The following is a 22,163-nucleotide window of genomic DNA, read 5'->3' on the forward strand; positions in this document are numbered from 1 at the left end:
CCACCACCAAGTAAGTGTGTGGAGGGTGTGTAAAGGAATAAAGAAGGTGTAAGAAAAATGTAAACCCTTAGGGGACACATTAGAAGCTTCCACTGAATATAAAAATTATTGCTCTAATCGTTTAAAAACAATGTCTTTAAAACAAAGATGTTAAAACATTGATTTTATTTAAATATTGAATGTTTTATAAAATTATCATTCATATTTGTTCCCCTGAAAAAAATATTTTTTCTAAAATTTTACTTATTCAGTAAACTATTTTTAATGTTATTTACTTATTTTTGTATTACATGTTCATAAATAAAAATTTAATTCAATTTCAATTACATTATATTCAATAATGTAAGATCTCACTAAACCCTAAAATGGTCAGTTTAAATCTGGTTAAACTTCTATAATATAAAAAATTTGTTCGCGAAATTATTTTTATAATTTATGAATACAAGTATTATTTATTGTGTTTTCAGAAATATACTTATATATTTTAATATATAAGTATTTAATATATAAATTTTAATATATAAATATTACTTATATATTTAACTTTTTATTCAAATTCAAATCTTATATTCCACTTTAGCAAGTTTATTGGGTGACGTTTAAATTCATTTTTTTTAAATTGGTCTGGTAACACGCCCTGCAATGCAAAACCAGGGAGAGATGGGACAACTAACGCCGCGCTGGAGATATTGAAAACTAATCAACTTAAGATAGTAAAGGATCACCATTTAGTTTTCAGATGCACAGGGCTGATGCAAATGCAAGGAAACAAATATGGCGTAAAAAGGATAGCAGAGCCTCTGCCAATGACCGGATGAAGTAATCGTTGAGCGGGCCATTTAAATATAACTAATTTTACTTGGTATTAGTAATTTTGTTGTTATAAATTAATAATACCATTTTTGATTGATATTACAACAAACGGGTGTAATAACAGCCCAAAATAGTATTATTAATGTATAACAACAATATTCGCAAATACCCCAGTTCATAACAGCTATTTCATAATAAATAATACATCCTAATATTATTTATAGCACAGTAATAATTAGAGTGAGAAAAAAAATAAACGTCCTAATTTAATTATAAACAACATTTATTACTCAAAATTACTTTAAAAAATATTTTTGGTAGACAGCCTTTAGGTGGTGTTACATAGTAGTTTTGAATAAATCATTTTATAACCATTTGACAATTCTCACAGCGAACATATTTTTTTAGAGTAGTTTAAAAAAATATTAAACGTCATAATATGATTACAGACAACTTTTATTGCTCAAAATTGGTTGTAAACCTATTCTTGTTCATAGCCGTAAGATGATGTTATATATTATTTTTAAACAAATCTTTTTATTATCTTTTTACAATTCTCGCAGCGAACCTATTTTTCTAAAAAGTAATTTCTCAAACATTTAAGAACTTGAATAATACATTAGAATAGAATTATGGTTAAACACATATATTGGGATACTTCCGAAATTTCGATGTCAAATCTCCGATATTATGCATCGAATCATTACACATTTTTTTATCGAAGTTTCTCTACTTCCCGCAACAGAGTTTCTTAGAGAGAGTCTAGAATTAACTTCTTATAATCGTTTTAAACCAATCGTTTTATAAACTATTTAAAATGTTGGCCGCGAACAAAAATGTTTTGTAAAACATTTAGGAACTTTAAAACACTAAGGAAGAACAATATTTTCAAAAATATATATTGGAAAATTTTTGCAATTTCGAGGCCCACTAAAAATTTCTGATATTATGCTTCGAATCGTAAAAACTTTTTTTTATTGAAGTTTTTCAATGTCCTAGAGCAGAATTTTTCAGAGAGTCTGAAATTCACTTCTGATAATAGTTAATGAAAAAATTGTTCTATAAACTGCCTAACCTGTTGGTAGTAAACAAAAATATTTTCTAAAACATTTAACAACTTGAAAAACACTTAAGAACATTGTTGTCAAACATATATATTAGAGTACTTTCGCAATTTCGATGCCCAATACAAATTTCTGATATTATGCATCGAATCATACAACATTTTTTTATCGAAGTTTCTAGACGTCCAGAAACCGAATTTTTTATAGAAAGTCTGAAATTAAATTCTTATGATAGATTTGAATTAATCGGTTTATAAACTTTTTAACATGTTGGCAGTGAACAAAAATATTTTCTAAAACGTTTAAGAACTTGGAAAACACTTAAGAAGGACATTATTTGCTGATATTATGCATCGAATCATTAAACATTTTTTTTCGAAACATTCCGGAATTGGCTTTTTATAATAATTTTTAACAAATCATTTTAAAAACTGTTTAAAATACTAGCAGAGAACATTTTAGAAATATTTTTTTAAACATTCCGCAGCTATAAAAACTGTTATAAATAACGTTATTATTAAACATAAATAATAGTCATCAGAACTTTCGCAATCAAACTTTCGCAAAAAGGATATTTCCTTTTTGAGCAAAATATCCTTTAAAGAAAGGAGCTTAAATTAATCATTTTTTTACACTTTTCTCTTTGGGTGTCGCAGTCTTTCGTTTCCTTGGCGTGGAAGGTTTACTGATAAATACAGAACTTTGCACAAATATTTTCATTTTATTATCGTGACCTATTATTGCGGCTTTCTTGGTTTTTTCTTTGGTGTATTCATTTATTACATACCTAACAGCTTTTTGAATAAGGGTCATTTCGGGAGCATGCTCACTGCTAAATTGAAAGTTTTTTGTACTATTTTTAGTAAAATTAGATATAAAAATATCTTCCAAGGGGTCCTGGTGTCCATTTTTATCAAGAAAAGGCTTAAGCAAGTATTTAATGTTTCTTATAAGAGTATGAACATTATCATTTGGATGTTTCAAAGTCTCAAAATCGTTATCGCACTTAGTTAAAAGAAGGTGTTGTATTGCATTCTCAATAATTTCGTAATAAATCTACAGGTGTACAATCACCGTTCTCACAATTCCCCCGGCTTTCTGGCAAAGTTAAATTGCTAATAATAATCGTTTTCAAGATTCTAACAAAATGCTGACAAGTGGGTTTATTATTTGTAGAATGTTGTCGAACGAGACAAAAAAGATTTTCCACAGGGTCCTGATTAAAATGACGTGAACTTAAAAATGAGATTCCAAGTTTTCGCAAATTGCTCCAAGCAAACGTCATCGGTCGAATCATTACTTCCCAGCCTTTGATGAATTGATATTGTTTTCTTACATCCATATTTTTGTCATTTTCTATCAGTCACCACTTCGAAATGCTCTTTAATATGTCCGACCAAAATTCCATGTGAGAGGTATGTGGAGATATTGCGCATCTATATTTTTTGTTTGGATTGTCAGGTTTGAGACCCGAACCTCAGTATAAATTGCCTCATCTGGCAAAATTCCGTGTGATACGTATGTATCAATCTCAGAGCCAAACGAACTACTTAGTTGTGCAGCAGCAATTTGTACTTATATTTTAATATAACTATCTTGAAAGTTAAAAAAAGATGAGTGTACATTTATGAGCGTTTTGAAAGTCTTCTTCTGATCCAAATTAACAACTTGTACAATGTATTCAAATTTAGCTACTTTTTCTACATCAAAAGCAAAATTGCACCGAAGAGTTGCATTTAGAGTGTTCTTTAGAAGATGAGGAACATCAACAATAAGGACAACTGGCTACCCATTTACTGTAAAATAAGAAACCTTGGCATCATCAAACGATTCTTCTTGTGGTGAAATTATCGATTCTGAGCCTACCTCAATGTCTTGACAGATGCGATTCAGAACCTAAATCGTTTGACGGAATATTCGAAGGCTGAGATTCATTTTTACATTGAGAGACTAATTGAGATATAGAAGGTGAAGGTTCAGAGCGTTCGGACTATACATTGTCTAATGATTTGTTTGAACTTGTAGATGTTTTACTGGATTCAGAATTTAAGTCAGAAGTAGAATTCGCATTTTTCTCTCTTTGTTTTGCTGATTCTGCGCAAAATTCCATGCCAGCTACTAAATTTGTCGGCCCTTGGTCGCAAACCAACCCTATCACATTCAACCTATACTGCTGCAATTCGGAAATTATTTCAGCAATAATATTTTTTAAACTATTAGTATCTATTGTGTACTTTGTAAAATAGTAAGCAATAACTTGCTTCCAATTTTTCCGTACACCTCGAACAATTAAGACTAATGCATGATTTGCTTGATAGATATTCCTTCCCAAATGGCCTTAGTCTTCGTAGCCAATCATTTTTTTGTTTGTGCAGTTCGTAAGCTACACCTTTTTGATGTATTGTGTACATTTATTGCTCGCGAGCCGAAATATCATATTTTGATACCCCAATTTGTTTGAAAAACTCATTAATTGTAAGATTTTTTTCACTCTTCTTTTAATTTTGATGAATTGATAAAATATGTTCTTGATTACAACAATCGTAAAGCATATTAGATGTGAGAACATACTCAATACTATCCCTTATCGACTCTTCGGCAGAAGTTAAAATATTTGTAACATCTTCTAATAAGGTTGGTGTATTTTCAAAAAGATTGTAACCAGATTCCGATTCCGCAGGAATAATGCTATAGGAATGTTAATCTAATGGACTGTTTTGTAAATTTTCGCGGTGAAAGCTGGAATTAAAATCGTTAGTTTCCGAAATAGGGAAGCTCAGAATCTCATTTGGATTTTCACTGTTCGTTGTGCTAACTTTAATCTCAGACAATTCTATAATATTGCTCTCAATTGGAAAAATAAATTCCGTGGGTGAAATTAATTCCGAAGGAGTATTATTTATACACAAGGTCTCCACGTTATTTTCAGGCAATATTTTTGCATCCGAAGCAAGTAATGATTCAACGGGTTCTGAATTCATTGTTGCCCTTTTCAGTAAACATGATTGAATGAGCTAATCATACGAATAGTGGTGCTAACAGACTGCGATTTTTTCCACTGAACTCCTTCACTACGTGCAGCCTGCTCAGTCGATATAAAGGCGCGGTCCATTAGTATCACCTTATACTAGTATCACGTTTTCGTATAAAAGGACTTCCGAGTACAATGTACACAAAAGAAGAATTTTGCATTTCGAAGTTTTCTCTTAACACAGCTAAAATCACAAGTAATTTCCCTTTGTAAATTATGACGATTAAATTCTACAATTTATACAAATATTACATTTTTGAACAAAAGGAAGTATAACGTACTAAACAAGCTGTATGCTCTAGCCTTTCCAATTTTGCGAATAAATACCTCTCCGACGTTAATGTGCTTCAATTCTTTTTTGCGATGTATGTTACCAAATTTTGTTTGCTATTTATTCCCTCCTTTGCCATTTCAGCTGCACAAAGCAAGATTCTTCTCTCCGCAACATATCTTCTACGATAGTCTGCATCCTAAAGGAGATCAAACTTTGTTTATAATAGAAGTTTCTACATGTTTATTAGGGCGGAGTGAAAACGATTAAATTAGTCGAATCGTTTGAGCTGAGCGAAAAATATTTTTGGTTTAGCATTTGAAAAAAGTAAAAGAAATAAATTTTGAAATCGGTTAATATCTTCTGTTCCCTTTTTTGATTTGAAAATTAAACTTTTTGAAAACTGTAAAAAACTTCCCTATTGCTTCAAAAATTATGGAAAATTTGTTTCATGTACAGTTTTTGCTGGTGAATAATAATAAAAAATAAAAAATTGAAACAAACTTTTTGCTCAATTTAGAATTTTTCAAAATTGACCAAAAACATGTTTTTTTGGACTAGTTCCTATGCACATTTTTGAAAAAGTTGAATATGTCGAACCTGAAATTTCTCGAGCTTCAATGAAAGACATATCCTGTATTTTAGTTTTGTCGACAAAAAATATAAGTGACGTTTCAACCATTCAAAAATGGTCAATTTTACGGTTTTTTTACCGATTTTGAGAATTTTCTTAGACCAAGCTTTCAAACGCAAAAAATTATGACGCTATTACGGCAAAACCACATTTTCGTAGCAATAAGCTGGTGGAATCATTTGATACGCATACCCCACCCCCTATGGAGGGGGCATGTGTTAATCCATGGGGAGCAATGTCAATGGTACCCCTTTTTTCAGCGAATAGCGATTTTTTTTGCTAAAACAGTTTATTAAGGTGTGGTGATTCTAGATTTTCTATAAATGACACCAATGCGTCCCGGAGATATTTTTGAGATAAGTTTCAAATATCGCGTTTGCGTAGACTGACTCTGGAACCTTTTGAACGCTTTTGACCTATTTTTCAGGGCAAATTACTCGTGTTCAGTTTTTTCGAAATACTTTACTTCTCCGTAAAGCTACATAAGTGATGCAAGAGAAAAAATTTTAGGGAAAAAAATTCTGCGTAAATCTGAAAAAATATAATTTTGTAGTCTTCATAGATCAAGAGTTATGTCTCTTCAAAAAAATATAATTTTGTGCTATTTTGAACTATTTATAGCCATAAACGTTTTTTCAAAACTGCTCGTTTCGTACATGTCCTACAGAAAAATTTCAAAAGAACAAATTATAAAGGACTAAATTCTCCCTAACACAAAAAATACAATGTTTTAGCTCATATACGTCACGAGTTATGACCATGAAACTTTGACCCTTTCCAATCGAAAGACTTTGTACGTACTGAAAAATGTACTGCGATCGTATTTAAGCATTTAGTTCATTACAAGTTCACTTTATCTAGTTTTTTTAACAATAGGTTGTTCAATAATCGTTTAAATAATACGCTTTACTCTATCAATTGTGGGAATATTTTATGTATTCACTTTATGGCAATTACTTCTAGAATATCTGCTTCCGAAAATAAATGAAAAAAACAACAAATTAACTAATTTAACCTTGTTTATTTGTTACTTATAAAAAGTTTTATTAAAGGGATCAGTTTTATAACCTTGCATTAGTTTATGTTAAGAATGCCAAAAATTAAAAGATTATTTTGTAAAATGAACTCTTTTCCACGACACCCTGGAGGTAGAGTATAGGCGCTTTTTTTAATGGTTTCTCCAATAAACTAGTTGATTGGTATTTTTCCGTTTGATTTCGACAGCAGATATTTTGGAAGTGATTTTCACAAAGTGATGTAAACGTCCCAATAATCGTGACCTTAGTCCCAGTAATATTCATTCCAATTTCCCTGTTTTTTATTTAATTTTGAATGAATGCAATTTCTATTGGCTATTATAAATTCTAAAAATAAGTGGGTTTTATCATTAATTATTACTTTTAACATGTATTTTTAACAATATATTCAAATTATAACCAAGTTTCACGATCACAAGGACCGTCATGATTACTGGGACTTTCAACCTTAAATAATTAAATAAGCACAAAAATGATAGAGTGAAGAATATTATTTAAACAATTGTTGAACAATTGATTGTTTTTTAACAAAAAAGAAGAATAATGGAACTTGTCATGAACTACAAATGCATACAAGCCACCAAAATGCTCAAATACATTAGCAGTACATTTTCCAGTACATACAGAGCCTTCCGAATAAAAAGGGTGAACGTTTTATGGTCATAACTCTTTACCTATATGAGCTAAAACATTGTATTTTTTATGTAACGCAGAATTTAGTCCTCTATAATTTGTTCTTTTGAAAATTTTCTTACAAAACGAGCATGTTTGAAAAAAACTTTTATGGCTATAAATAGCTCAAAACAACAAAGCAAGTGTGTTTTTTAAAGAGTCATAACTCGTGATCTTTGCAGACTAGAAGATTATATAGGGTGTCCCAGGAGAATGTTCTTTGCAATGACGGATAGAAAAAAATTTAAGTCAAAAAGTCCCAAGACATTTTTGGGTCGGGTGCTTAACTTCACCTTGCTTCAAGCATTAAAAAAAATGCGATTAGGAATCTATTTTCCTGTTTAAATCGTATGGGCTCGAGTTCGATCGAACCATCAAATAACTTTGCAACAAAATTAATCTTTATATTTAAACATGTTCGAGATAAAACAATGGCTCACCAAAATTCGGTGCATGGAAAAAATGCAAATCTTAGCCATGTTCGCCGAAATTTGGTGAGCGTAGCACAAATAATTTCAGTGAGCCCAGATAATTCGCATATTATTGCAAATAATCAATGACCGTCTAAACTATTAACCCTGATTCATGTAAAATTCAATCAAATGTATTGAGTTCTCTGAATTCTTCTGAAAACATGGAATTCTCTTCAACTATTTCCAAAGTCATCATTTTTGGTCAACGCTTTAACTACTCGTTTTTTAACTACGTTTTTTTTCATTCTAAAGAATTCTGTAGAATTCTTTGAATTCAATTGAAATCTTTTAAAACTTTTTGAATTCCCTTGAATCTTTAGAATTCACGTTACATTATTGAAAATTCCTTCAAGTTTTTTTAATTCTACACAATTCTCTCGATTTCTTAGGCTTCACATGTAATCTTTTGAATGCTTTTAAAGATTTCAAAGAATTCTCTTAAAATATTTAAGAATGGAATGGAAGCTTCTAATGTGTCCCCTAAGGGTTTTGGTTTTTCTTGCACCTTCTTCCCTATTCCTTAACACACCCCCACACACTGACTTGGTGGTGGGAGGGGGACCTAGATTTTAAGGTGGGTTCCAAACCACCAAGAGCAACAGCCTTTTTAAGTACTTGAATGGAAGCTTCTAATGTGTCCCCTAAGGGTTTACATTTTTCTTATACCTTCTCTATTCCTTTACACACCCTCCACACACTTACTTGGTGGTGGAAGGAGGACCTACAGTTTAAGGTGGGTTCCGAACCACCAAGAGCAACAGCCTTAAGTACTTAGAGAAAACCTTTTTCTCTAGAGGTACCGGTCCCACGACTCTCCGGAGATGAACAACTCCCTTGCTAGGCTAGTGTTCACCGCATGGGCCACCGAGACTCTTCCAGAGTGCGAGGCGGGAATCGAACCCGCAAGCCGAAGGAGTGGGTCCAAAGCCTACGCTTTAGCCCCCACGACGATCGTCCCACTTTTTTTTTAAGTACTTAGAAAACCTTTTTTTCCAAAGGAACCAGTCCCACGACTCTCCAGAGTTGAACAACTCCCTTGCTAGGCTAGTGTTCACCACATAGGCTGCCAAGGCTCTTCCAGAGTGCGAGGCGGGAATCGAACTCGCAAGTCGACGGAGTGGGTCTAAAGCCTACGCTTTAGCCCCCAAGACCACCGTCCCACTTCTTGAAATATTTAGGGTATAACTTGATTTATTTTTATTTTTCTGAATTCTTCTGAAAGCAAGGAATTCTTTTCAACTATTTCCAAAGTGCTCACCTTTGGCCAACGGGCTAACTACTCGTGAATAAGGATTTACACGTTTTTTGAATTCTGAAGAATTCTGTAGAAGTCTTTGAATTCAGTTGGAACCTTTAAAAACTTCTTAGGAGTCCCTTAAAATCTTTAAAATTCACGTTTAATTATTGTAAATCCCTTCAAGCCTTTTGAATTCTGCAGAATTCTCTCGATTTTCTAGACTTCACGTGTAGTCTTTTTAATTCCCTTAATTTTTTTAAAGAATTCTCTTAAAATACTTAATATGTAACTTGATATATTTTTAATTTTCTGAATTCTTCTCAAAACATGAAATTTTTTCAACTATTTCGAAATTTAGCAACTTTGGTTGACTCTTGAATAATTCAGAATATAAATTGATTTATTTTTTATTTTCTGAATTCTTCCAAAACCATGAAATTCTTTTTAACTATTTCCAAATAAAGCACTTTGGTCGACGGTGAATTACTACTGAATTAGAATGCCCTCGTTTTTTCTGCATTCTGCAGAATTCTTAATAAATCTTCAGTTCACTTTAAGTAATTTGAATTCTTTTAAAGTTTTTTAAATTTTCTTTAAATCTTTAGCATATCCGTTGAATTGTTTTAAAATTCTTCAATGATTTTGAATTCTGCAGAATTCTCTCGATTTCTTAGAATTAATTTTTAATCCTTTGAATTCTTTTAAAGATCTTTGAATTCTCTTGAATAATTCAGGATATAACTTGATTTATTTTTAATTTTCTAAATTCTTCTCAAAACATGAATTTTTTTTCAACTATTTCCAAATGCATCAACTTTTGTCGCCCGCTTAAGTACTACTTGATTAGAATGTACAGGTTTTTTGTAATTCTATAGAATTCTGTATAAATCTTTGAATTCGCTTGAAATCGTTTAAATTCTTTTAAAGTTTTTTTTAACTTTCTTGAAATCTTTAGAATACAAGTTCAATTATTTTAAAATCTTTCAAGTCTTTTGAATTCTGTAGAATTCTCTCAAAATGCAGGCAGTTTTTTCAAATGTATGCCAGTTCAAAAATATGACTACTTGAATTTTATATGTGTTTGTAAAATACTTCAGTTAATCTAAAGTAATAAAATGGGTCAATAGTGAGTGAAGATTATAAATTTTTTGTTGTTTATGTTTGTTATAATTGTTTATTTATTTACATCTTTAAGTGGGAGAGTGTTATTTCAAAATCTGGCTATTTGTGAAGGTAAATGAATGTATTTTTACACTAGAATTGTTTGACACTTTCTGTTCATTAACCATGAAATTTCTCAAACCCTTACGATACAGAAATTTTGAAAACGAAAAGTGTACAATTTTACGTATTAATAAAAAGAATTTCACAAAATGGCTTCATGTTATTAAATGGAATTTTCTTATTTAGACAATTTAATTTAAGGTTCAAGACAAATTAGCTAGTTAATTTTCTTTCTTTTTTCTGAAGCACTTATTTAAATTTTAAGTCAAAAAAATGATCCCAAGAGTGTATTTATTTGATATTTTCTTTAATATGTAACTATCTAAAAGAATGAGTTTAGTTCATAATAATTTCTATTCAAAACAAATTCAAACGTTTATTTTATTTTCCTTTGATTTAATTTGTTTTGTTGTTCTCGTTCGTGTTCTTTTCTGTTTATTTGCCGTTCCTTTACAATTTCGCCTTTGCATTCTTGTATCACTTCCTAATGGCCGCTTACAGCAATCAGGAGTATGCCGAAATTCACCTTATTTACGGGGAGTGTCTGAGTAATGGAGCAGAAGCAGCTCGAGTGTGTGCTCAACGGTACCTCAATCGCGAAAATCAATCAAATCCGCGAGTCTTTACCTATTTGTATCGGCGATTGATGGGAACTGGTCAGTTGGTTTCTCAACGTGGTCGGGAACATGGGTTACCTGTAGAACAAGACAGACAGGTACGTCGGTATGAAGATGCTGTCCTGGACTACGTCTACCAAAACCCTACGACATCCACATGGATAACTTCTCGGGAATTGGACATTCTTCACTCCACGGTTCACAGAATCATCAAAAGGGAGAAACTTCATCCGTATCACTACACCAAGGTCCACAAATTACAACCTAGTGGGAAGAACATTAAAAAAAAATCTAATTTGATGAGACATTTTTAATCCATTGTCTAATAAAAAAGTTAATTTCAATTTAAGCCAAGTAATTGATAATAACACACTATACTGTGCATTTAAATTTGTAGGTGACCATGCCAGAAGAATGGAATTCTGCGCCTGGATCATACGGATGAATGATGAAGATCTACAATTTCTATCGAGAATTTTGTGAACGGATGAATCGACATTCACTCGGGAGAGGGTCTTTAACATCCTCAACAAGCACACTTATACTCTAGAGAATCCAGACGTGACACGAAATCGCTGTTTCCAATACAGATGGAAACTTAACTTCTGGTCCGGTTTGGTTGGAGATAAAGTGATTGGTCCCTATCTGCTTCCCGAGGTCTTAAAAGTAAGTATTATACTCATGTTGTAAATTTTTCTTTTTATTTTTTTCGGATGCCAACGTAAAAATATTTTTCCTGTGCTCAAACGATTCGAATTCTTTTAGAAATTTCTCCCCGTCTTACTCTACATATTCTAAATTGTCTCTCTTAAAAAACTTTTTTACATTGCAGGGAGAAATGTATGCAACTTTCTTGCGAGACGTATTGCCAGAGTTACTGGAAGATGTTCCCCTGATCATCAGGCAGCATATCATCTTTCAGCACGAAGGCGCTCCTGCACATCGCACTCGCCCCGTCACGGGTTTTCTGACGGAGCAGTATCCTGGATCGATAGGAAATAATAATCACAACAATCCAGTTCAGTGGCATCCAAGGTATACCATTTTTCAACATTAAGGTAACACATACTCAACCTGCCCACCCACCTAAATTGAATTCCTGTAAAATAATAAATGGAACAAAAATGCTTTTTCCCCATTTTTTAAACAAAATACGTTTACAGATCACCCGACCTGACACCCATGGATTTTTTCTTCTTGGGTTACATTAAGGGCATGTGATACTTACAGTTTCCCCTGCTTTTTTTCCACAAAAATGAAAATTTTTAAAAACAGAATTCGGAGATGCTATAAAATATCATAACGGACGTCCACAGACTCTTTTTTGAGGAATAATAACAAAAAAAATGTATTGTGCTAAATAAAAATTTTAAGCATATGCATTATTTTGAGGTTACGTCGATTTCATCTCTGCCTTTCCGATAGTCTGGAAATTATTTATGAAATAAACTTTTTTTAATGCCTGCAAACAAGGTTAGTTCCGTGAGATTAGTTACTATGTTTATTTGTAAGCCCAAAGTTTTCGGCCAAAAATATTGTGTAGTTTCGAAGTATCGCTCGGGTGAATTGTAACACACATAACCTCGAAATATACACGCACGTTGTTAACAATATCAAAAAAACTTTGATAAAAAAAATACAAAAAAAAGTGTCCGGGGTCGTCCTTTAGAATGGTCGCTATCATTTCCCAGCTTTTGAAGGCAAAATATTTCTTATCCTAGGAAAAAAGCCGGGGGAATCTAATGTTGAAAAAATCGATACTATTTCCTAAGCGCTATGCAAATTAATCACATTTTGCTAAATTAAAACTTTTTTGAATTAACCTACAAAAAAAGTGTGTGGGGACGTCCGTTAGCATGTTCGCTATCATTTCCTAAATATTTAAGACAAAATATTTATTATTCTAGAAAAAAAGCCGGGGGAACCTAAAAATGGTAAAATCGACAATTTTCTAAGTATCACATGCCCTTAAAGAGCAAGTGTACCATATCAAATCCGAGGACCATATGGAAGTCATTGCAAACCCCATGCTACTGTTGCCACCATCGACGCACCGATGATGGAAACAGTGCATCAAAATCTCTTACGCAGAGCTCACTTCTGCATCGCCCAAGGTGGAGGAGAATTCGAGCAGAAGAGTATTTAAGTGGTCCACATGGCCTCATTTTTTAATAACCCCAGGGCCACAAAAACAGGAGCATGTACAAGCGTCTATTTACAAATCCGTGTGTTCGGACGTATTCACTGCTTAAAAGAAAGCTTGGAACAATTTGTCTGTACAATAAATAGACCAGAGACGTTAGACTGTGATATTAGACTATGATAAGACAAAATAATTATAAAGCTAGAATTTTTAATTATAACAAAAAAGGAAGCTAAAGTTTGTCAGATACGATTAGATGACAAATTGCAATGACTCGTCAAGTAATTGGGACTGGATCAGTCCTTATGGGGGTGACCACTAGCAAATTTTCATGTTCTACATTAAGAGATTCAAGGAATCAAAGAGAATTCATTTGCTTTATGAGAATTCAGAGAATTTAAAATAATTCAAGTATCAATTGGTTTTCGAGATCATAATTTGTTCCGGTCGTACAGAGTTCTTTCAGGGCTCAATTTTTTGTTTTGACATATACTTTTTGATGAATTGAAAAAAAATATAGTCCCTATTGGAGAACATGCAACAATAAATTTTTCACTAATTGTTGGTAATTTGTTTAAATTGTAAAATATCTTTAAAAAAGTGATGACTTGATTCAACTTGACGGAAAAAATACGAAAAAACTGTATTTTGTTATGTGACCAGAATCTTTATTTTCGAACACTAACGTTATCAACATACAAGGTTTTCTATGCCGAGAATCACAATGATACCATTTTCACCCCTTTTAACCCTCCGCCAAATCAACGCCGCCACACTCCTGCTCTCGCATTTTTCTTTTTTACGTTTATTATTAACCACTTTACCATTTCTAATTGTTCAAGTACTGTTAACAATTTTCTTTTTTCCAAAGTGTAATTCGCCTGGACATGAATACTGATATTTGAATTTCCTTTTTTTTATTTATTGAAATCTATTTATGGCGCTTATACATTTCCTGTATTTATTATTGTAAAGTATAATGTAATAATATAATAACTATTAATCTTTTAAAATTATTGCAATATTGATAAAATCATATTCCTGCCATAAACAGATAGAATTTTGCAGCGCAGATTATCAGTAAACAGGTCTCTTTTGTTCGAGTTGCATTTAACAGCATTAAAAAAAATATTACATTTCAAATTACCCTAGCGAAAGAAACGGAAAGGTTCGGAAAGACCGCGTCGGAGAATTCGGAATGATTTCAGGAATATTTCGGAAAGTGTTCGAAAAGAGGTTCCGTTCTGGTCCTTTCCGAATTGTTTGAGAACTTTGCTTCCGATTTCTTTCCGAACTTCGAGCTGTCCCATGAACCTTTCCGAGCCTTTCTGAATGTCCCACTCTCCAACTTCTTTGCGATCATTTCCGAATGTCGTCGAATGTTTCCAATTTCTTTCCGAATGTCGCCGAATATTTCTGATTTCTTCCCGAACTTATCGAATTTCTTTCGAATCAAATGAAAAAAAAAATGTTCGTGATGATAATTTATTTTTATCTTCCAAGCCTTTTAAGTTAAAGCGATCAAATTGATTTCTGTTGAATCCAGCAAAGACTATTCCTAAAAACCTAGAAATTGGGAATTTTCATAACTCAGAAAGCCTTTTTAACTTTCGTACATCACGTACACTATTGCTACACATTATCACATCTAAATATTTCAAATTTCGAATATTCCGTTTGCCCAAGACTCATTTGTAATCACTAGAATAAGTTCTTTGATAAAATTTCTTCTTTTTATGGCAAAATTAATACACTGAAAAATAAATTGCACTGAGCTTGACTGAATGATGAAAAGTCAAATAAGCGTCAATCTGATCGATTTCCATATTCACAATAAAAAACAAGGTTTGCTGAAAAAGTAACTGAGCACAATGACTTTGTTTACTGAAAGCACTATGGGAAATTAGGAACATCCGAAATTTGTTGTGATGTTAATCAAGAATCTTTGGAAAAGCTCTGATAAAACCAATCGATAGTTAGCATTCGATTGTACTAATACTCGAGTGCACCAAAAGAATTAAATGTCATTATATGTTTGAAAAGATGTCTTCAGGGAGTGTCAACCTCTGCTAATGATAAGGATTCTTGTAGATCTTACAAAAAATATAACCACATTTAATTGCTTTTTTTCAAATGATCTTTGGTTCAAAAACGACTTCAGTGCAATCGAATACCTACCATAATCGACAGAAATGAAATCGAAGTAACAAAATGGCGACGCAAGACATTGATCCAAGATTTTTGTTTGAAATTATACAAATATTCGGATATACTTTATTTTCCTTAGTGATTTCGGTAACACATTCTTCTGTCAAAGATATTATAACCTAGATGCGGCAAGTGCGGCGGTGTGGGGGGATATATATAGCTACTAGTTTCGTCGGGTGCGTAGCTACTGCCCTCTTCGCACTACCTTGCTCCTCCTTTCTCTGTTGGTAAAAACGTTGCTCTGAGGGTAGGATGTTAAATCTATATTATCCGTTGCTCCACGCAGCAAATACCTGTTTAAGCAAAGATTTCTCAAAACACCGATAAAGTAGAAGCGGGGATTCTGACATGATTTACAAAATAACAAATTACTATAAAATTATAATACTTTTGCAATTCTAATCCTTATTTTATTTGTAAAATTGGTGACAGTATTGAAGATTTGCCACATAAATTAATTTTAATGCTAATTTTGCAATTAATTAAATTTTTTTTTTAAATTGGTATTACACTAATCCGGTCTATTAAGTGTAAATAATATAAATGTTTATTTAAAATGGATAAAGAAACATGTATTACATTTTTAATTGCCTACAGCAACTTTTTATTAAATAATTTGATACAATTTAATCAATATTGAACCTAGATTAGAAGTAAACTGCACCAATCGATTCTACCCTACCGAAAAGAATCTTTGAGTATATACTAAAAATTATTTAGGTCAAAGAAGCTTAGAGAAATTCTCCGCAGGCACTCAGGTAGATATTTTTAAAGGTGCAGGAAGCTCGTTTAAATGGTCTGAAGGCTTTAAAATATCCTTTCCGAAATTGAAATAAGAATACGATCATAAATAACAAGCAGAGAGGCTATCTCAAGAGAGTAGCCGACACTTAAGGGTCCTTTGTTAAACTTTCGGATTAAAATGTAGAAGTAGATTTTTTTAATTTTATAGTTAACAGCCTAAAACATAATAATTCGGAATCTACGGGTTTCGATGACTTCAGATATCTAACTTTTTTTTTAATGCTTAAAATTGGAATTAATAGAACGTTTCTCGTAAATGGAATGAAATAAGCCAAAAAAGATAACATTTTTGAATTCAACTAGAAAGTTGTATATCAGTATATAAGTTATAATTATAAATAAGTATAATGAAAAAATTCATCAATTAAAAAAAGTGTTAATAATTTGAAGAGAAATTTAAAAAGGGAGAGCGGATGAGCCACGACCGACTACTGTAAATAACTCTGCCCGCCAGGTACGTGACGAATACAAAAGGAACATTATATTACCGTCGCACCACTCTTAAAACGACCACTAAAAGGATCTTGAAAATGACCCAAACCTCTCAAACTATCTCCGAGACTATTTTATTTCAAATCGACTTTGTTTATAGACTCAAATGGGCCAAGCTGTTTCGCTAAAGAAAACTCAGAGATTTCTTTCCGTAGGGTATGTATAAAATAACTCCATTAAACTTGTACTAAATTTTGACTATTATTCGAAACTTTTTTTTTTCTTTACAAATGTATAAATTGTAAGGTTGCAGTATTTTATATAAAACCTTTGCTATTATTTCGCAAGGATAAAAATCAAATAATTTTTGAATTTATTTAATTGATCTCTTAAATGAGGAACGCTTGCAAAGTTAAAATAAATCGAATTTAGCCGATAAAGATTATATAATTTGGAATTAAAGGCCTTCAATGATAAATTATTTTCAATTTAAACCATGAAAACTAGGACATTAAAAAAAATAAAATTCACAATTTTAAATAGAAAGCGTTCTAATAGAAATAATTTTTAGATAAAAAATTAAAAAATTACATTAGAACTTGTAATTAAAATTACAATTCTAATGCATAAAATAAGTCTTCACTCATTAAAATATGGAATAATTTTTACATCCTCATCATTTACGGTTGTGAAAGTATTATAATAGGCCGAAATGTCACACCTCAGTGTTTAAACGATTTCCACGATTTGAGACACCCTCAAGCCGACAATGAAGTTTTGACTATGGCTAGGATTTGTGATTTCGTTTTTATTTATTGAAATTACTATATAAAAAAAGAAAATGCAAATTTTCGGCAAAACCACGCCAAATACGGAAAAAAGTTGTATGGATGAATCGCAGCTTTTAAAAAGTCCTTAGAAATGTTATTATTTATCAAAATAATATGTAATCTCTCGAAAATTCACATTTTGAGCCAAATGACGAGAAATACAGGGACAATTTTTGGAAGAAATTTCAGCTTTTAAACATTCCTGCAAAATTTCTTTAAACTATTTTTCAATAGAAGTCGTTTCTAATTTATATGTCGAAATGAATATGCATATTCAAACAGAAAATTCCAATATTATGGCAAAAGAGAATCGTGCGCAAAGCGCAAGCGTCACAATGATAATTTACCTCAAAGCCTACAGAGCTTTGAGGAATGTACTCTTCAATTATACTTAATTAGGTAGAAAACTCAGACTGAGGATGCATACAAAACTGGGATCTGAAAGAGATTTTTTCGCTAAAGTTTAATTTAAGCATTCCGAGTGCAAAGAATCAATACTTGAGCGCGGAACACGGGGTAACCGATTACTGACACTAGTTCTACATAGACCCGTTTTCGGCTGCGCTCGGCGTCAAACGTAATACTCTGTCTCTTTCTTTCACAGTAAAACGTGCAGATAGAAAGAGACAGAATAATGCGTTACGCGGCCATGTAGATGCGAACTGTGAGATGCGATAGACACGCGCTTTGGGCGCGCTCAAGCTCGCGAGCCGCGCGCCATTAGACTGTGCCAGCGAGGCGGGCGGATTTTTTAAGAAAGAAGAAGCTGCATTCAACGTTGAGATAAAGTAATTATTATGTAATTATTATGTCATTATGAATGGCTTGCAAATATATGTCTTTTTACATATCTGTTTCATATATTCTATTTTTATACTTAGCAAAATAAATGTTTCATTGGCACAAAATGAAATACCAATACAGTGAACTTAAATCTTTTAAAAAATCGAAACATAGTCGTGTTTGATATCAAATTATTCAGGAATCGACAAAAAAGTATAATATGTAATCATGCTTCAACTTTAACTATTCATTAAAAAACGCTAATAAGCATTAGCGCTTCAGAGTGGCAAAAGAACGTTCCCGCGAGCTGTGCGCTCCACTAGTGCACATCTGTCGCATTCCTCGGAAAAACCGAGGCGATACTGATGAAGGGTGATACGAGAAAACGAGACGGAACTGAGGCTCTAATGTTTTGGTGCAGTATGTTAATTAGTTTGGGAAATTCCGGACGCTAAAATTCGGCCAGATTTGAACTCTTGGTAAATAATTTCATAATTTCGATTTATTTCTCAAACAATCGCATTTCTCAAAATTATTCTTAAATAATTTTGCACTTTCAATCCGAAAGTATGAATAGACTCATTCCTAACTTAATTTGAAAACTCAATAACAAACATCATACATTTTTTATTGCATAAAAAGCAGAACATGAAGGATTTTCATGAGTCAAAATCAAAAGCCTCGAACAAAACGGAAAAATTTTTAAACCGAAGTAGAAGCTCATACGTGTGCTTCGTGCGCGACCCACTAATTTACTTGCAATCATTTTATTTGGAAATTAAGTTTAATATGATACAGCGATATTCAGTTTTGCTTTAATAACTTTTATTTGCTCACGGCTTCGCATGGGAACCCTCTGACGATGCAGAATAAATTACACCCAGAAAAAAGTTGTGTTAAATCAAAGAAATTCTAGTATTGATATACGGTCAAAGAAACATTTGTTCGATTTAAAGAAATTCATTTTTTAATTTTGTTTATTAGATTTAAAGAAATATGTCGTTCCTTTAAATCGAATATTTCTTTGAATTGAACAAATATTTGATTGCTTCAAATGAAAAATTTCTTTAAATCAAAGAAATATAATTTTTTATTTGACCTTTACATTTCTTTAAGAGCATGTGACACTTACAGTTTCCCCGGCTTTTTTCCACAAAAATGAAAATTTTTAAAAACTGAATTCGGAGATGCTATAAAATATCATAACGGACGTCCCTAGACTCTTTTTTGAGGGATAATAACAAAAAAATGTATTGTGCTAAATAAAAATTTTATGCATATGCATTATTTTGAGGTTAAGTCGTTTTTCATCTCTGCCTTTCCGATAATCTGGAAAAAATTATGAAATAAACTTTTTTTATTGCCTGCAAACAAGGTTAGTTCCGGGAAATTAGTTACTATGTTTATTTGTAAGTCCAAAGTTTTCGGCCAAAAATATTGTGTAGTTTGGAAGTAACGCTCGGGTGAATTGTAACACACATAACCTCGAAATATACACGCATGTTGTTAGCAATATCAAAAAATTTTGATAAAAAAACACAATAAAGTATGTGGAGACAAAATATTTATTATTCTAGAAAAAAGCCGGGGGAACCTAAAACAGGTAAAATCGACAATTTTCTAAGTATCACATGCCCTTAAATGAAATAACTGTTTTGGTTGAAAAAAGAGAACAGGTTAGTTTAAAATGGATATAGATTTTCTTTCAATCCATTGAAGAATTATAAATAAATTAGCTTTCTCATGAAGCAAATAATTCTATTCAATTTAAAACTGTAACCGTTCTAATCAAATACAAGCAAAAAAATTTCGTTTTTCTTCGCATAAGAATAATTTTTTAATAATCGGTTTCGACAACTCGAGTTTTAAGAAACTTGCATGGTCTATTTGTTCAGCTGAGGAAAAAAGTTTATTTTAATATTTTTTGTGTGTAAATGAATTTTATTCTTTCCTAATTTACAATTCCTCACGAAAATTTAAGGTAAAAAAGATAAATTGTGACGAAATTGTGCACAGAAGTACCAAAAATTTACCTAAAAACAGGGTTAGGTCGTGCTGTATAAAAGTATCTATTTACTTCTTTAGATCAGAAAATATTTTAAGGTAAATTAAGGGTGGGTCGAAATTTTATCTCAAAACATTTTAAAATATAAGAGGCATGTCAAAACATTTTGAAATACAAGAGGTATTTCAAACATAATTGTTTCAACACCAGGTAAAGAGACGTAGCTATTATACAAAGCCTTGGAGGCTGCAGTCCTTTTAAACGTTAAACCGTCATAAGAGATAGGGGCGTGAAAGCCTTAAATGGAAATTTTCGTTTTTAGTTTTAAAAATTTAGAAATGTTATATCAGTTGTTGGATAAATAAAACCAAAATGGCAAGTCCTATCCAAAAAATGGTTGAAAAAAAATGTTGTAGGACTTTTCAAAAACTGCCATTTCTCCCTGAAACTTTGTTCAGTATCATTCGCCGTTTGATTCCAAATTTGAATTTTCGTTTTTTTTGCACACCTTTTTTGATTAATAAAAACAAAATAAAAAATCCTACTAAGAAATGATTTGAAATTTTTTACATTACTTCTTAAAAACTGCAATTCGCCCACATGGAACTGTTTTTCGCATCCCATGTCGTTTGGCTAAAAATTTCAATTTGTTACTTTTTTCATAATATTTTCGATAAATAAGACCATTTAACAGCATTGTTTTATCTTTAAAAAAGGAGCTTTTTATATTTAAGCTTTTGACATTTTTTGTCTTAATCAAGAAATATAACACAATGCACCTGAAAACTCGCCAATAATTATATATACTTAATTATAGATACATATATTCCGATTTAAAAAAATCTAATAACTATATATATTACACCTGGGCTTGCTATACAATATGCATAGATCTAACTGTACATCTTATAGCTTATGTCAATAATGTTAAAAGTGTATGAGAGATTACTCTTAAGCATTAAAAAGATAAAAACATACTTATTGTAAATCGATGTTGTTGATATGATGTTGGTGTTTTTTCGTCTGAGTTGATGTTAGATCCTTTATTGAAGATAAAATATAACTTCATTAAGGCCATGTGACGAGAGGGTCTCGTGACCAAACCTGGTCTTCGATTTTTCTTTCCCAACTTACGTCTAAACGAAATGAGGTATCGCTCTGAAAGTTTGGGAAATGAAAGAGGAGGTAATAAAGTCCATGCCTCTGCTTTGTTCCGGTGGAAATTTCGAGAAAACATTTTTTTGAAGAAAATACCAGTGGAAGTTTTCTTTCCCAACTTACGTCCACACGGAATGAGAAATCATGTTAAAAATTTGGCACGATAAATAGAAGGCATGCAAGAATTTGTCTCTGATCCTAAATAATTAGAATGGTGAAAAATTTTTTTTTAATTTCTATTTTGGAGAAGTACCGACCGCGCTGTCGTCAAACCCTGCAAGCAATTTGCAATGTTGTCAATGGGCTAGTTATGAGGTTTATATTTATCAAAGTGGGAAAAAACAACCAAAATCGCTCACGAACATTATGCACCAATCATGCAAAAACTAATGTTTGCAATTGAAATGCAAATAAACATATTTGGTCTGACATACGTATCAGTCTGGTATCAGCTGTGTCAAAGCAGCACTAGCGCAGCGAGTGGTAATGTTACAGTTGTTCTTAATAAGGATTCTTATATTAACAAAATGAATGAATTATTAAATGATATCACAGCATATGAAATTTAAATATTAATCCTGAAATTAAACTGAAAAGAGAAACTTTTAAATTATTAGACTTTTGGAGAACTAGTGGTTATTTGGGGGAAAAAAAATAGAACGAAAGGATATTTTGGTTCACAATACAAACATCCCGTGAATATATGGTTTACCTAAAAGACACAAAA

General features: G+C 31.9%; 1 protein-coding gene across 7 annotated transcripts in view; it reads right to left on the reverse strand.

Moving 5' to 3' along the window:
* Positions 1–22,163, reverse strand: part of LOC117168915 (protein sarah) — a 124,212-nt gene that overhangs the window by 69,628 nt on the left and 32,421 nt on the right. For 2 of the 7 annotated variants that reach the window (XM_033354868.1, XM_033354869.1), the window contains exon 3: positions 5,190–5,378. The exons of 3 other annotated variants lie outside the window; for them this stretch is intronic. Coding sequence is in view for 1 of the 4 variants with exons in the window: in XM_033354864.1 (XP_033210755.1) it covers positions 21,257–21,356 (100 nt within the window). In the remaining 3 variants the exon portion in view is untranslated. Of the gene's footprint in view, positions 1–5,189; positions 5,379–21,256; positions 21,372–22,163 lie in introns of those variants that run through there. 2 more of the 7 variants (XM_033354870.1, XM_033354864.1) reach the window with 2 other exon arrangements.

Source organism: Belonocnema kinseyi, chromosome 3 (assembly GCF_010883055.1).
Source record: "Belonocnema kinseyi isolate 2016_QV_RU_SX_M_011 chromosome 3, B_treatae_v1, whole genome shotgun sequence".
NCBI lineage: Eukaryota > Metazoa > Arthropoda > Insecta > Hymenoptera > Cynipidae > Belonocnema > Belonocnema kinseyi.